Source organism: Catharus ustulatus, chromosome 3 (genome assembly GCF_009819885.2).
Source record: "Catharus ustulatus isolate bCatUst1 chromosome 3, bCatUst1.pri.v2, whole genome shotgun sequence".
Lineage (NCBI taxonomy): Eukaryota > Metazoa > Chordata > Aves > Passeriformes > Turdidae > Catharus > Catharus ustulatus.
The window spans coordinates 45,364,084-45,381,026 of NC_046223.1; the positions used below are offsets into that span (position 1 = coordinate 45,364,084).

A 16,943-nucleotide genomic window follows, 5' to 3' on the forward strand; every position below is an offset into this window, starting at 1 on the left:
CCTATGAAAGGACTGCATGTACAAATGGTCTTGTGGATTGAGCATTTGATTCCTTCAAAGGATGCATTCAGCTTGCTAATAAGATGGGAATGTCACTATTTTCATGGTGTAGAAACAAAAACATTCTGGACTGAGGCAAGTGGCCTGAATGAGGCAAGTGGCCTCTGCAGCTCTGGAAAAATCAAGCATAGCACCTGATGCAAAAAAACTTGATGGAACTCTTGATAAAAGTCCTTACATGGTGGTGGTGGCATCCTTCCTGCATCACAGCTGTAGCAAGAGGTTACACATGTAGGCAAACTGTTAAGCCTGGGCACATTTAGGGCCAAGTTTTAACAGTATTCAGCATTGTGAAACCCATCAGCAAGGTTAGAGGTGACATTAAAAGCAATGAAAATTGCATATGCTTTTCATTTTCATTGAAACCTGCCCCAAAGTGGCATATACTTCCATCTTGCAACTCTGAGGCACTTCATGTGTGAGATTAAATATCAAGCTGTTTTTCAGGAATAAAGGTATGACTCAAAGCCTTCATGTGTGTGCAGGCACCGGTGCTGCATTCAGAAGCCTTTTGGTGTTATGCAGAGCTGTTTGGAGCAGCTCATTGTTCAAATTAGGCCTTGTGTAAAGGTTAGGTTCCTATCCACATTCAGTCACAGCAGAGTTAACTGGGTGTCTCTCTAGCTCAAGCAAAAATGGGAGAAGTCTAAGATGCATTTAATCAATACAACCTCAGGCCTAGTTGCAGGTTTCATTTCTATTATGTCAGATTATTCTGTAGGATTGGCTCATACTTAAAACTGCTGCATATAGCAGTAGTCTTGTTACTATAACAGCAGACTATCCCCAAAAATATGGAGAAATGTAACATGAGAGACTTTGTTCATTTTGATTCTTTTTTCCTTGTTCTATGTTACGCTTGTTAGTGGTCACTCGGGTTTTTTTCAACCCACTATGCTACAATAGCAACTTTAGGGCAAACTAAAAACTGTGTAAGACATGGCTACAAAAAAGGAACAGATTTTTGAATCTTACCTTGACTCCTCTTTTGCTGTGCTTGCTCGCTGTGACTTCACAAAGGCATTAGAACCTGCCCCTTCTGGCAGCCACTCTGTGCAGCAGGAGTCTGGACTTCATGGCACAACTGCTGTCCCCAAGGAGTTATGCTCCAGGGGCAGTGGCTTGGAGACTGAGTCAGGAACTGTGAGGCAGATGCATTATTTTAGGATGCAGTACCACAGGCCATGGAGGTGGTGGAGTCTTGCTGGGGGAAGGTGCTGTCACTGGGCCTCAATCCTTGCTAAGTAAATACAATGGTTGCTGCTGAAACGATTTGTGCAGTCATTCCCCAAGCTGATTTAGTATGCTTGAGTTGGATATACAGAAAAATTTAGGTTGATTGGGACTACTGGAATTACTTATTTTTGATGGAAATTGAATCAAACTTAAAGATGTGAAAATTGGAGGCCTAAGTGATGCTAGGTGAATATGGGAAAGTTCTTGGTGCTTTCCAGAGTCACTTGTTTGCCCTGCCTCCATGCAGGAAGACAAAGCAGTGATGTTTTTTTCCTGTGGACTGCCACACAAAAGCCCTCAAAGCAAAAATGGGGCTGGTGGCTGTTAATAGGAGCGTATCTGTAAAACCTCCATCCTTCATTTGCAGTGAAGCACTTCATGAACAGTCATCATCTGTCAGAAGGGAGCAGCTGAATTCAATTTTCTCTTCCACATCTCACCTGGATGCTAGAGGAAACATTAGTAAGGCCTGAACTGCACTGATGACCATGTGTCTAGAGGGCTGTATATGAATACTCTGCTTTTGACATTGTGAACATGAGCAGAATTTTTCCTAGATTGTGCTAAGCTTTATTAATAATCAACTCATCAAGATCTGAAGTGAGCTAAGAAAGAACAGGTTTCTTAATTTTTTAAGGCAGAACACAATTGCAAATAGAACACCAAGAAACTGCTGCCACACAAAACATACTTGGATCATTTTATTTTCACTCAGTCTTATTTAGTTCTACTACTCAGATCTGAAGTGTGGCACAGTAGGAAGCTCAGAATGCAACTGAGTATTGCCTAACAGTAATGAGACTTAGCTACAGCATCTCTTGTTAAATCTTGTTAATTGGGACAAGACAGCCTGGCTGCACATCATTCTGTTGAGATTTAAAAACAATCTATGGTAGTTAGAGTAAAGAGGAACAGCAAGACACTGATAGCTGCAATTTTTTTAATTGAAAAAACCACACGCGTGTTTGTTTAGACTCTATGGTTGAGGAAGGATTTCTTGTAGCCTTTTGGGTTTGAAAGTAGTCATGCATTCCTGTACATCAGTGTTTCTCAAACCTTGTGCAGGCATGGCCTCCCTTTGTATATCATCTGTCTCTACTGGCAGCAGCTGAGTTTTCTCTGGGGGAGGGAAATCAGGCGGCTTTGTAATTACTGGCTGTAAGTGTTTATGGACAGCGAGCTGTGTCCAGCAATTAAAGGTATTTAGCTGTTCCCTTCCTAACACAAACACTTCCAGACAGTAATTACAGTCTGCTTTGCACTCTTCTGTCCTTGAGCAGGATTCCCCATGGCCCTTTTGCGACTCCTAAGGGTACTGTTGCTTAGCATTTGAGAAACACTGCTGTAAACCAAACAGGAGCACGAGATAATACCTAATTTATGTAAAGCTGCTTTGCAAATAAGGTGCACCATATGCTTTGAAGGCTTTCCATGCACTGGATACTTTCTTTTCTTACACTTGACTTTTGTTAATTGGTGTAGAGTGGCTCGTTCACACAGTATTTCAGTATGGCTGCATGCAGTATATCAGTCTGAGATGCTGTGTTGCTATGCAGCATTAGCACCTGCATAACTCATCAAAGAAAAATGAGATTTGCTGTTGGAAAAAAAAGTCAGATTTAGCTCTAATGTTACAGGACGCTGTATTGTCCTTTCATGTATTCATTGCTTCTGTTCTTAGTTATCTTTTGCTATATGTTATGTACCAAATTTCAATTAGTTTGCATGCAATCAATTGTTTAGTTATGGCAGGAAAGAGATGTCTTTTGTGTGCTTTTCACTGAGTTGTTTTAATATTTCCTACTGTATTCTTTTGTGAATCTAACCATTCCAGGGAACGTTAAACAGGTTGTATTCATTGTTCTAGGATTTACAAGAACCTGAGATGAAGTGGCACTGTGTGTTTAGAGTATCTTCCAATCCTACCCATGCCAAGGCCATTAGCTGAAGAGCATCTGTCCAGTAATATTCTTGTGTAGAAGTTAGAAAAATAAACATTTGAAAGTTGCTTATTACATTTGAAAGAACCTAAACCCATGTGCAGCTTCCTGACCTAACTCTGTATTTAATGCTAAGAAGCGCATGGCCCTTGTGCTAGGAATGCTCCTCACTGCTCCTCAGACAGGCTCTGCTGAGAAGCAGTGTCTTCCAGGGCCATATCTTCTTGGCTGGCCCTTCTGCACTCCAGGTTCCGACTCATGAACAGTGCCTGGGCCGGACCCGCCTCCTGCTGGGGTCTTGCTTCCGTAGCATCTGTTGCTTCACAGGTCTCAGTGACTTGCTAGAAAGTAAGAGAGAAAAAGTCAACTAGTATAGGAAATTTCTAAGTAACACTTCAGCTATTTTTTGAAGTGACAGGTGAAAAATGTTTAAAAATTGACGTAGGGATGTCATTCTGTGAAACTCCATGGGATTCTTAACATGCATTATTCACAAGGGAGTTCTGAAGAGGTACTTGTCACACTTTGTGTAACGCATAAATTTGGAAGGAAAAGCAGACCAGGAGCTGGAGGTTTAGTACCACAGATGTACATGTATAGAGAAGTATAAAAGAATTTGGATTGAAAAGGACTTCTGGAGGTCATCCAGTCCAAACTGCTGCTTCAAGCAGGGCTGACTTCTAAGTTGTTAAATCAGGTTGCTCTGGAGCTTGCTTTATACACCACATTTTAAATCCAACTTACAAAGAAACCTTTTCATCAAAACTGGAATGCAATTTTCAGTCTGAAAAAGTTAAGCACAGTGCCATCCCACTGTAAGGAGTCCATTAGGATAAAAGTATTCCAGAACTTTGCTGTGTGAACAGTGAAATGAAACACTTCCTCTTTACCACTTTCAATCAAACAGGCACCTGGATTCCAAGCAAACACTTTGGCCAGAATTCTCCTCATCTAATTTCCAGCATGTGGTCTTGTTGTGTCATTTAGGCTACCAATGGTTGGCAGAGAGCTCCAAGGATCAAGTGGATGAAGGCCTCTTCAATGAAAAGAAGCCTCAATACCAACCTACTGAGACATCATGCCCAAATTTTAGATAACTTAAAGCTGGACAAGGTGAATCCTATAACCTTAACTAGTTTAAGTAGTAGGGATAAGTAATATCACAGACTGGCTGAGTTCTTGTGAATTAGGCCATAAACTCCTGAGAGCTGGAATTGTGCTTTCTCATTGGATATATTCAGCTGTATGTGTAGAAATATAAATACTTGTTACAGGAACAAAGCAGGATTGGACCCAGATGAGTAACATTCAGTTGACTCCTGTTGAAGTTCATGGCGAAACTCTAGGGAACTATCACACATGGTATTTTTGGGTTGAGAGCAAAATATGCACAGGCCAAGGAGCTTTTCTCACTTGAGGTTTGGAGAATTCTTTGGAGGCTAGGGAAGTTATACATAGTTCAGAAGGACAGTAACAGAAAAGTGCTTGGGACTTCCATCCTCACTCTTCCCCTGTCACCAGTTTGGTTTCCATTTTGATAGGCTAAATGCAAAAGTCTGTCTAAGTATGTTGTCTAATTGCAGTCACCCTTTATTTCTATCCATCTCATGTTTCTGCTTTCTGATGCTGAGGTCAATTTTCAAACTTCAGGAGAGCAACAGATTGCAACCAAAGTAAAATAAATACACTTAAGTAAACAATAAAACAGTAGCTCTACAATGTGAATTGAATTTTTCAGGGAAGATAGGAATGAAACTGTGACTATATTTGGAAGAAGGCTGGACTTTTTTGTGTGTTTTGCTTAGAAAATACTTAATCACAGGGCATGCTACTTTCCTTTGGTAAATATTTCGCACAGGATTCCTTTGACTAACTTTCAGCAACAAAGTTTCAGGCTTTGGATTGAATTTCAGAGAGAGGGACAGAACAAGTGCACTATTCAGGGAAAACTGTTCAGATAAAATAATTTTAAGTCCTGCACAGGACTTAAAGCAGGCAAGGAAGGAGCTATTTAGTCTGCTATGATAGTACTCATCACCTGGGCTGCAGAAAGTGGAGACATAAATCCCTGTTTTGAGGGAAAGGAAAAGTGACTTTGTCCCAGTTTGCAATTTCAGGTGTGTAACAGCCTCTCCATCAGTTACTCACAACCACTCTTGCAGACACACTAATACTAAACAGTCTCATCGTGATGCAGCAAAATCCAAAACAAATATCAAAATCCCAACATTGTTTTGGAAAAAACGGTTTTCTGACCATTGAGAAGGAAGAAACCCAGTGGTGGTGAGGACAATTAATAACCAGACAGGTAAGCAGAATGGGACTTAGCTCATTGCTGCTGTTTTAGCTTCAGCCTTACCCGAGCTGCCTGGCTTGCTGCTCTGGCAGACGGCCCCATGGCAATGTTCATGCTGCTGGATGACTGCGTGTCACTTGTGTTGCCTCCGTCTGCAGCTGAGAGCCCAGAAATCACCAAAGCACTTGAAAAACTTCTCTTGCCGAACAGCAGGCTGAGAGTTGAGCTGGTGGAGGAAGCCAGGCTGGACCTGAGCATTGCTGCAGCTCGGTCCTGCACAGTCAGCTGGCCAGCAACAGGAACAGCAGGGGACTGAGAAAACACAGATGTTGCCGAGTTGTGGAATGATAGCTGACTACTAGAAAGCCTTTGGGCAATTTCGTGGGCAGATGTAGATGTTTGGATGAAAGGCTGGCGGCTTTCTGCAATTGGTCCAGAGTGGCTTGAAGCAGGGGGCCTTTGGTTTAAAGCAGTGTGTGCCTGGACAGACTGACTCCTGGGTTTTCTCCTGCCTTCAAAAGAAAGATTAACATATTTAAGTAAGTGGCATTCTGATGAACTCCATGCTATTGACAGTATCCCATGTGTACATATTACTTTTGGCATATTACCACTGGTTTTATTAGCATAAGAACTCCAAGAATAGCAAAAGTAACGAACTCCTAAACTTATTAATCTTTCTGTGTTTTCCACTACAGGTGTTCTGAGTTTTGGTCAAAATAGCTCTAGAGGTTGTGCACTGAGTCAAAAGACAAGGAAATGAGACCCCAAGCAAAGCACAGCACTCTAATCACAGGCTCACAGCTGTTCTGCTACATCCAGTTTAATCAGCCCAGTGAATGATTGAGCATAGTATTGCTGTAACTCTGCTCCCCTTTGACAACCACACTAATGGAATGTTCAATATCTACCTTAAATGGCTTGGTAAAATTAAATGCAACAATAAAACCAAAAACCCATAAGCTAAAACAATAGCACATATAAAAGAATTACTCCTGCATAGGGGAGAATTTGAAAATTCAGCCAAGTGGAAGAACACAGCATTCAAGCCGCAAGATAGTTTTTAAGACTAACAGTAAACTCTGAGTTCCAAGAGAGACATTTACAGTACATCACAGACTTGAAAATACGTGAATGCTTTTCAGTAGAGACACTATTGGAGGTCTGAATGAGACCCACATAAGGCTCTTGTCCCTTTCTGGGAGGCATCTCAATGTGGCCGCTACTGGATACAGAAAGTAGATTGGATAAGCTATTCTGACATGCCTAGACAAATCCTCCTGTACAAATACACCTCCAGATTTAATATTTATATCAACACCTGTCATTCAAGCAAACAATTTCTGTAGTTCTTATGTTTGTTAATTTAAAATGCCATAGAATTAAAAATAAATGATAAAATATTGGCCAGTGAGCTCCCCAGAGGCCTGCAAGTACCCAGGCATTCTGCCACGGGTCGGTGTGTGCCACAGCCCCCAGCAGAATTCACTGTTTCTGTAGAAAGGCTCTAACCCAGGCTTACACAGCAAATACCCCATCACAAAAATGCCTGCTTGGGTCTTTTTGCTCTCCAGGAAACTCCAAACATTAGCACAAGCTGGCATTTTGGTTTCTTAGCTATAGCTGTGGAGTGGGGAGTTGATGCCAAGAAATCCGTTGAGAGCCATCAACACAAAAAAAAGCTTTTCTGGCAGGCATTTCCAGGCTGTTGGTAATTCCTTTTTTTTTTTTTTTCCTTTGGTTTTCCCCAATACTCGACACTCCTCCAAATACTGAAAATACTGAAATTTTGCTGGCTTAAAGGAATAGAAATCTCACACTATCTTTTAAAAACATGACTGCTGAATTCATGCAGGTTCCAGCAATGCAGAATTTCATATCCAAGCCATTTGCATTATATGGCTGAAACATGCTGTTTTACATCCACAGTCATCCTTTTCAGAGGCTGGTATCATTATCCCCATTTTTCAAATGCTGAAGCAAAGAGAATTTAGGTAACTTGGCACAGAGTCAGTTGAGTAAAGCTGCGCTACAACCTAACTGGAGCTCACTAAAACCTAGTTGGTTTGGCAAGTATTGGACACTTTCACACCTCATTTACAATGTATCTTTAGCTCTACTTTTATACTCCAAACAAGAAAAAATAATTTTCCTAAGTAACAAGAGCCCCAAGAGCTCTGCTGGAGAATGATGAGACAGACACACATGGCTCTTGGAAGCTCCTGGACAGTGCTCTCCACACAGGATGTGATGCTTGGGCTGGTCCTTGCAGAGCCAGGAGCTGGACTTCTTGGATGGTCCTTGTAGGTCCCCTCCAACTCAGGATAATCTGTGATTCCACAGCCCCTGTGTACTGCTCTGCCAGTGTCCTCTGTCCTTCACGTGCTGTGATGGGTGCCAGGCCTGGCTGCCATGACCTGGCTGTGTGCATGTCTGGCCTCTGCAGAGATTCAGGTTCTTCAAACCCTGGGGCTCCGCTTAACTGCTTTGGTTTCTACATCTGATGGTTATTTCAATAGGTTACCTTTCTTAAATAAAGGACTGGAATTAAGAACAGAGGGGCTGTGGTGTGTTAGTTTGTGCTGTGGCCAACGTGGCCAAACATCTGTGATTTCAATTGTGAAGCTGACCCCTGTCCAAAAGTATTTTATATTCATCCCAAATGCAGTGGTTGGAGCACTGGGCAGGTGGCCACCCACATCTACACCTAAAAAACTCTGTCCCTGAAAACACTTAGAAAAACAAAGGCTGTTCTATAAACTGCATCATGAAATAAGGATACTCTGGGGAAGAACCCCACATGTTTCCTGATTTTGGTCACACTTTTATATAGGGCTTTCATTGCATTTTGCAGTTTTGCAGACTCAGTGGTACCAGACTGCAAAATGCAATATGAAATATGAAGAAGTTAAATACACTTGATGCACAGATTACAAATCTAGAAGGCATTGCTATGATTATCTAGTCTGCTGCCTATATAGCATGGGCCATAGAACTTCCTAGAATTAATTTCTGTGTGGTTTTATTAATTGCTACTGTGATTTTAAAAAAATGCATCCAGCATCTCCAGTCATGGGGAATCCATCTTAGCCCTTAGTCTCTTGTTTCACTATTTATTAACTCTCTCAATATTAAAAATGTGGTCTTGACTTCAAATCTGAATTTGTTTAGTTTTGTTACATCCAAGTCTGCTCAAACCAATGGTCTTTGGTCACCTTTCATTGCCCAGGTAAATGCTTACAGACTATGATCAAGGCATCTCTTACAATACCAATTGCTTGAAAGTGCTTTATCTTTCAATAAAGGACGTATTTGCCAGAATTTTGATCATTTTTTGCCTCTTCTTTGAAGTGCTTCCAAACTAAAAATGTCCTTAAATTAGGGCACTAGGACTGTACATGTCAGGACAACAATATTGTAATTTTTAACAGGCATAGCATAAGTACTTTTCCAGTGCTGTGGTATTGTCTTAATGTCCTGGTACTTACTGAACAGAGCTTGTTTTTTAACCAGGTCTCTTAAAACCCTTCTTGAATGAGTCATTTGGCTTTGCTCAGTTAAGCATATAGCTTTGATAGCCACTCTTTTATGTTCTCTAGCTGTTAGGATGGAAGGAACTGTTTCATGGTCAGATCACAGAAACAGATTATCTGTGTTTTCTCCCAATATAAACCAGACATTTCTTTTCTCATTTCTACATTGCATATTGGCAACTCTGCCTTTCTATAAAGTGACAGATCAAGATCACTGCTAGGATTTCTTTTTCTTCTAAATACTCTTTAAAAATAAACATCCACAAGCCCACTTTTATCTTTTTGTACTTAATGGCCCTAGCCAAAATTTATTGTTTCATTTTCTGCAGTATCACAGGAGTGAATACAGATTTCCATTTGCTACCATTTCCTTGCATTTGTTCTCTTACCAAAAGCCAGGTTGCTTTTCTTATCTAAGCATGACTTCCTCTCTTAATTATGGTTTTCTGGGCACCCAATAAATATGTTCTTCTAAACAAGTCACAGTTAACTTACTTTATTGTATGGTATGCTCAGGATCATTATATCACAATTAAGTTTGCTACTCTGATTACTGTTATGTCAAGTTATGAGTATGCACATGGGGATTCCTCTAACACTAGACACAATTAAAAGCCGCAGTTACTTTTTTCTTGCAATGTGATTTATATTTAGGACAATATTTATTCCAGTCCTACCCATTATCTTTAATGAATTAGGTCAAAATTGTCTAACAGGAAAAAAAAAGTGTCAAACCCCTCAAGTTCTCTGCTTTAATTTATACAATAATACCACAAACTTGTTGAAATGTAGAGTTGATTTGCTTTACAACTCCTGATCCCACAATGATAGATTTCACAGTGACCTACTGGCAAACTTAAAATCATAGAATTTAGAATGCTTTGGGTTGGAGCTTAGAGCTTGTCTAGTTCCAACCTCCTTGCTGTGGATAGGGACACCTATTACTAGATTAGGTTGCTCAAAGCTCCATCCAACCCAGCCTTGAATACTTGCAGAAATGGGGCATCTACAACTTCTTTGGGCAACATGTCCCAGTGCCTCACTGCCCTCACCGTACAGATTTTTTTCCTAATATCCAATTATACCCCTAAATCCTCATTCAGTATGAAGCCATTCCCCTTGTTCTCACCATTCTTGTAAAAAGTCACTTTCCATCTTGTGAACTCCCTTCAGGTACTGGAAAGTTGCAATTAAGACCCCAAACCTTCTCTTCTCCAGGCTGAACAAATCCAATTCTCTTTGCCTTTTCTCATATGTAATCATCTTAGTATCCCTTCTCTGGACACACTCCAATGAGTTGATGTCCTTCCTGTGCTGGGATCCCAGAGCTGGAAGCAGCACTGCAGTGGGGTCTCACCAGAGCAGGACAGAAGAGCAGAATCCCTCCCCTCCCCTGCTGCCCACGCTGCTTTGGATGCAGCCCAGGACATGTTTGGTCTCTGGGCTGTGAGTGCCCATGGCTGGGTCATGTCCAGCCTCTCCCCCCCACCAGCACTGCCAGGTCCTTCTCACCAGGGCTGCTCTTATCTGTTCATCCCCCAGACTGTGCTGATACTGGGGATTTCCCTGACCCAGCTGCACCACCTTGCACCTGTTACACTGCATGGAATTCCCATGGGCCCACTTTTTTGAGCTTGTGCAGGTCCCTGTGGATGGCATCCCATCCTTCAGGTGTGTCAACTGCATCTCTCAGCTCAGTGTCATCTGCAAACCTGCTGAGGGTGCACGCAATACTTTTGTCTATGTCACTAATGAAGATACTAAATAACAGTGGTCCCAAGATGGACCCCCAAGGGACACCACTACTCACTGATGTCCATCAGGACTTTGAGCCATTGACCACTACCCTCTGGATGTGACTGTCCAAACAATTGCTTATCCTTATCACTTAACATACATTTCCAACGTGAAGGCCATTCTACCTTGCAAATATGTTCTGAAGCACTTTTAAATTCATAATTTGAGAAGGGCTCAGCTGTTAGTCGACAGAATGATTGACAACATTTAATTTTCTCTTGGTAACTGCTACAGAGACATAAGAAGTTATTTTCCATTTGTTTGTTTTCCACATGTGCTGATGAGCAGCCAAACCAATTCCTCAAATAAATTGTCACAGTCCTTCCAAGATAATTAAGACTTTTTCATGCTTTCATTCTGCTGTTCCCAGCCAACAACAGGCAGAGGTTCACCGTGGTACTAGCTCCCTGCATCGCATGTGTATACTCCCTCACATCTGCATTTCTCATTCTGGCACTCTTAGTGGCACCTGCTAGGCCAAAAATTACCCATAATGGACTTTGACAGTGAATCACTTTTGTGTTACACCCTCCCGGTAAACATCTGGAACAATGTTGGGAAGCCATATCCTACATGTTCTTGGTAATTAGGAGAGACAAACTGCACTCTCTTTCTAAACTTAGTCTTCCACTGGATTTGAGGACTCTCCAAAAGCATCTGTCCATGTGACCCCCCAGAAGAAGACTCCAGAGAAAGACAAGTAAATTGTGCAAATACCTGTCCGCTGGTGGACCTCTTGAGATGAAGCTTGCAGCTGAGGGGTTCCATCCCTGGTAGGCTGTGAGCTACTGCTCTGGCTTGAATTCCCTGTGGAATTGTTGCTAGATGAAGACCCCCCTCCACTGTCCACCTCTTCAACATTGCCTCTCTCATGGTGAGCTGCTGCATGGCAGTCCTTTCGCATTCTGTTTGCAGGAACACAGACAGGGTCAGCCACTTGTTGCACATGAAAATTTGTGTCACCAGTGTTAGGTGCCCTCAAAGAATGTTCATCTCACACCACTGCAGGTCTTCTGACATTTTATGAGATGGCAAAGATGATGGTGTGACAAGGTTACTTGGAACAAAACTGTAATTATAATACACAAGCCGATTGTATATGACCCTTGTCTGTGTTTAGTGGTTTTGGAACCCTGAAACACCTTAGGACTCTTTATCTAATGTTACAGTGGTCTCCCAAGATTAACTTCAGCATGAGGTAACCAACAGGGCAGGGAACGAGGCAAGGGAGTTATTGCTGTGTGCTGATCATGCATAGTTAGGGGAAGTCAGGCAGTTTCGGTGAATAGCAAGTACATTTTTAGATGTGTTTTGGTTTGGTCAAGAACAGTAACTTGGGGATTAATATCTAACTGATGAAGCTTCGGAGCATAACTCACCAAAATCCACCAGCACATTTGCTCATGTTCAGAGTTACAGAAAAGACACCCTTATTTAGGTGGCATAGACAGCAAAATTCCACGGAATAAGGGAAGTGTCTGTAGTGCTGTGTGATTTGAATTACTCTTGTTGAACATGTAGAAAGCTTTGTCATGAATGAGTTAATGGATTTTCTGTCTGTTCTATTTGCAGCTCTTTTTTTGTTATATTCTAAGTTACTTGCAATTAATTTTTTACTCATAGATAACAATACAGAATTACTCTGTTTTAACAGAAAATACAGTGAAACTGAGACTGCAGGGACTCTCATCAGCATAGTCAAAATTTAACACCTACCTTAACCACTTGGATTTGAACCACTTTTTAATGTTGTCCAAACTGACAGGTCCCCCCCAAATGTTCCTCAGTTGGCTGTGTGTCCCAAGGTACGAGGTGGTTAAGGGGGAAACATACATTGGATATCCCAGTGGCTGATCACATGAAGAATTAATTAAGTTCCGCAACACCTGTTTGTTGTTCTGGATGCTTCCTCTCTCTGGGTTACGATTGCGTAAAAAAATCAGTTCCTGCTGCTGGCCAGCCCAAAGCCCTCTGACGCACTCCTTGTTGACCTGCAGGTGGGTTAAAAACATGCAGATCATGCAAAAACATTTGCTACTCAAGACGCAGAACTGCAGGATCTAAGTAGAATGGCTGAGTGTGCACACACATCATGTCTTTGCACCTCAGTTTTTCATCAACTTTTGCAGCAACTCCCTGGTAAAGCCTGAAATGTTGTTTCAGAGACACAAATGTGGGTGGCAAAATGGAAGCCAATTGAAGAGAGCTCTTTTGGCCTCTAGTCCCTACTTTTAAAACTACAATAAACTTCTCCTTTCGGCCACATTATTCAGAAATAGTACTAATTACCACAGCCCTAAATTACTGTAGTATTAGAAAGATGGCATACATACCTTGATCACCTTGAAGCTCAGGTAGCTTTTGTGGAGCATGATAACTTTATATTCATCTGCTCCTTCATCTACCACGTGTCTCAGTGTCAGCAGCTCCTCCCGGTTGGACAGGACTGCGCTGCGCCAGGCTGGGTCCCCTTCGTGACAAATCACAACCTTTTCTTCAAAGGACTGGATCGCTTCGTACAAAACTGCTGGGTCCTCATACTCATCCGGGCACGTGAACTGGTCCTGGTCATACAGGAAAAAGTATTGAAGAGGTATCTTTGTGAAAACACAAAAACTATTGACAGTAAACAAAATATTGGCTTCTGAACAGTTGCCAAGCTGGCCCCCTCCAGGTAACTTGACACTTGATAAAGAATATCTTTTGGAGGTTCATTTAACAGTAACATAGAAAGGTACAATTTTGGTTTTACTGTAACCTGTTCTGATCTCATGATTACACTGGACAAAGACACTTAGAGAATACCAGTTTATCCTTTGTTGGGTTTTTTTAAATGAAGTGTGAAACTATGGGAGGCAGAACTTTTGGTTAAGTTGGAGAGAGATATCACCTAGCCATATTTCTTGTGGAAATCCTTATTTTTATTCACAAAACCCCACCAACAATAGCACAGATTGGGAATCCATCAGCAAATACCACAATACTGAAACTTCATCCAGCAGCACCACGGCCAGCGATAACATCGTAAAATTATTGTGTCAAAGAATCATACAAATTCACAGCATCCAGAACAATTACAAATATCACTCATGATAAAAGCATATGATACTAAATCATAATGTGCCAGAGCAAGAACAAAATCAACTCCAAGCTGTACAGGGCCTCACCTGAAATTATCAGTGAAATCAGCATAATCAATGTATTTCCTTTGAATCTAGAAACCACCTTTATAGTATCCACAGAAGTAAAATATGAAAAGGTTTTCTGCCTTCTTTTGATGAAAAATACACGGTCAAGTTCTGCAAAGTAGTTTCAAATGGGCAATCAAGCAAATCAAGCAAATGCAAAATAAATAACTCTTCCATTCTAAAGATGTTTCTTAGAATAAGGTAGCAAATATTCTATTTCCCTCTTTTTTTGTGTCTCATTTAGACAGTTGCTAAGGTATCCTGTGTTTTCTAAGAAAACAGGCACGACAGTAAGTGTTAAAAATGAATACCTAAATCAATACCATACCTGGTGTAGCTTCAGAGACATTCGGATTGCTGGAGCAACAACCTTATGCAACAGATCCATGTCTGCAAAAACCCACTCATCTTTTGCTGCTATCCGGAAGTCGCCTTTAAACAGTGCGTGGAGCCCATAAAGAAAAGAGTCCAAGCTGTAAGAGAAAGGCAGCGGTCACTCCCACAAGTCAGTCCCGTCTCTCCGAGCCAGATCTGTCAGTCACCAGCCTCGTGCTGACCTGTGCAGTGGCCGGTGACCCTCTGGCCCAGGGGAAGTGCCTGCGGTGGGTGTAAAGCAGAGGTCACATCACTTTTCTCTGACAAAAAAAACATTCCTTGAGAGAGGCAGTTTTCCTTCGTGCTCTGTAAATGACTGGCCCTGAGATGAATGGGGCACCCGGAATGAATGATGTCCTCAGGATGGGTGACTAGATGTCCTCAGGATGGGTGATTGAGTCACAGGGTGCCTCAGGGCGCAGTTTCTCTGCAGCTGTGCCAAAGAGACCAGGTCAGAGTGCCAGCTGCACTCCCCATGCAGCCAGCAGAAGCTGCTTCCTTATTTGCAAGTTTATTGATCAGTCCTGTTAGCACTTCTTGTAAGTGTAAAATGATAATAGAAAAAAATACTTTCAGGAAATCTAAGACATTAGATTTCTTTCCCATGACATTCAAACTGAAATGTGAACATTAAAGCAGATGTACTGAGAATATTATATTTCACAATTGTTCAGCAAACCAGGTGAGACCAGGAACCAACCAACAGGTGCTTCCTACTGAAACAATGCGCCCTAAAGGAAATACACACTGTGTTTCTTTTTTCTAACATAAGAAACTAGATGTAGGCAGTTTTGCCTGGCCTTGCATGATGGTTTAGTTGGAACCTGAGATACAAACACAGGGAAAAACCTACAAAAGCAGGTAGTTGTTAGAAAGTGGTTGTGCAAGGGCTTTGTGAAGGGAAGCAATCAGCCTTCACCTCCGATCTGCACCCTGAGTGACAAGATTTCCATGCCACTGTCACTTGTATAATGCTTGTGACTGCTGTCCCAATGTTGCTCTGAAGAACTGATCTCATATTGAGGAAAATGACCCATCAATTACAAACAGGCATATCTTGCAAACCCGCAGGACATGGTTTCATCTACCTGCTGAGATTTTACTCATTCTTACAACAGCTGATCTTTTAGATTGCAAAAACTCTGGGGAGAAGCTGTATTAAGATGTTAGTAGTTTTCATTACTGCCCAGTTTTTCTCTGGAGAACACATAATCTTTCCACATAATTGAGCTTTCTTAATTATTCAATAAAAAAGAAAAAATTCTTTTCAATATATTCTCTGAGAGAGGAAGAAGAGACTGGGAGAATGCCTGGCCAACTTCAGCTCAAAGGCATTCTAATTTTTCTCTTGGTGGGTAGGATGTCTTAGAAATTAAAGTGGAAATACATATGTTGTTACCAGAGAAACAGCTGGATACTGATTTTCTCCATAAAAGCATCATGTAACACAAATCAACTAATCAGTGGGACCAAAACTAGCCAGAAAGGCAAGGCTGCTGTCACTGCTGGGAGCACAAGGATTACAGAGAAACTTTTATGAATTCTTAACTGATTTGCATTTATTAGTACTAAGTTACATACTGAAAAATGCCTATGAGAGACAGACACTCAGATCTTCAGAAGATTCAAGCATTGATTTCAGTGGGAGTTATTATGTGTCCTTAAGGAGTGGTTCCTGGTCCCCACTGACTTTCAATCCACCATCTCCACAGTTCAGAAAATGGTAATATACTCAAACTCTGCTTAATAGCTGTGAAAGCCCTAGAATAAGCCAGCTGGGAGGGTGAGGGGAGAATGGTGAGTGCAGCCAGCAGGATGAAATATGTGAAAAGGCTACACATCAGGAAGGTTCCTTTCACTTGACCACCCACCAGACAACATCAGCATACACAGTTGAATCCTTGCCTGGAAAAAAACCTTCTATACCTAAATACTCTTCCCAGGATGAAATTGTAAAAGCTACCTTGAACTCTGCATCTAATGATGATCTGTAGCATAGTTTCTCCCCACATAACACCCCCTGTATTTGCTCTGAAAAGTTGGGTGGGATGAAGGGAGGAGTAAGCAGGAGAGAGAACTGGTTTTTACATTTTTGGAGGCTCTCAGAGCCAAATCTGAACACCAGAGCAGACAGACAGACAGTTTGCATTTACATCAAAGTATCTTACAGGCACCAGCACCAGCTAAACAGGCTGCTGGGAAGAGCAGGATGTCCTGAAGGCAGAGCTGGGACTAGGACAGCCATGCAAAATGCAGCCAAGCTTCAGGAGAGGGAGTGGGGGGAAGCACCTACAGCTCTCTCTGGGCTTAGGGGGAGGCTCATCCATTTGTCATCCCTCTGCATAATAAGTTCTCTAACTCAGGGGATTTTTAAGAACAAACATGAGTGCTACAAGGAGCAAATCAGTAGTGGCAATAGTTGTGAGAGACTGAGAGTCAATTATTTTATGTATTGTATTTTCCACCAGAGCGGTCTGGAGGAGATTGCTGTATTCACAGAACCATGGGCATCTTTTAT

At 41.7% G+C, this 16,943-nt stretch overlaps 1 protein-coding gene and 1 long non-coding RNA gene across 3 annotated transcripts in view; one reads left to right on the forward strand and one right to left on the reverse strand.

Moving 5' to 3' along the window:
• Positions 1-1,984: 1,984 nt before the first annotated feature.
• PCNX2 (pecanex 2) overlaps positions 1,985-16,943 on the reverse strand; it is a 155,207-nt gene continuing 140,248 nt past the window's right edge. For both annotated transcript variants that reach the window (XM_033055014.2, XM_033055015.2), the window contains 6 exons: positions 14,379-14,523; positions 13,196-13,426; positions 12,579-12,853; positions 11,580-11,767; positions 5,596-6,044; positions 1,985-3,577 (listed from right to left, as the gene is read on the reverse strand). In XM_033055014.2, coding sequence (XP_032910905.1) covers positions 3,404-3,577; positions 5,596-6,044; positions 11,580-11,767; positions 12,579-12,853; positions 13,196-13,426; positions 14,379-14,523 — 1,462 coding nt within the window. In that variant the 3' untranslated portion in view covers positions 1,985-3,403. The remainder of the gene's footprint in view (positions 3,578-5,595; positions 6,045-11,579; positions 11,768-12,578; positions 12,854-13,195; positions 13,427-14,378; positions 14,524-16,943) is intronic.
• LOC116993866 lies at positions 3,584-8,859 on the forward strand. Its single transcript, XR_004417383.1, has 2 exons — positions 3,584-4,349; positions 6,231-8,859. It is a non-coding gene; the product is annotated as an uncharacterized LOC116993866 (long non-coding RNA).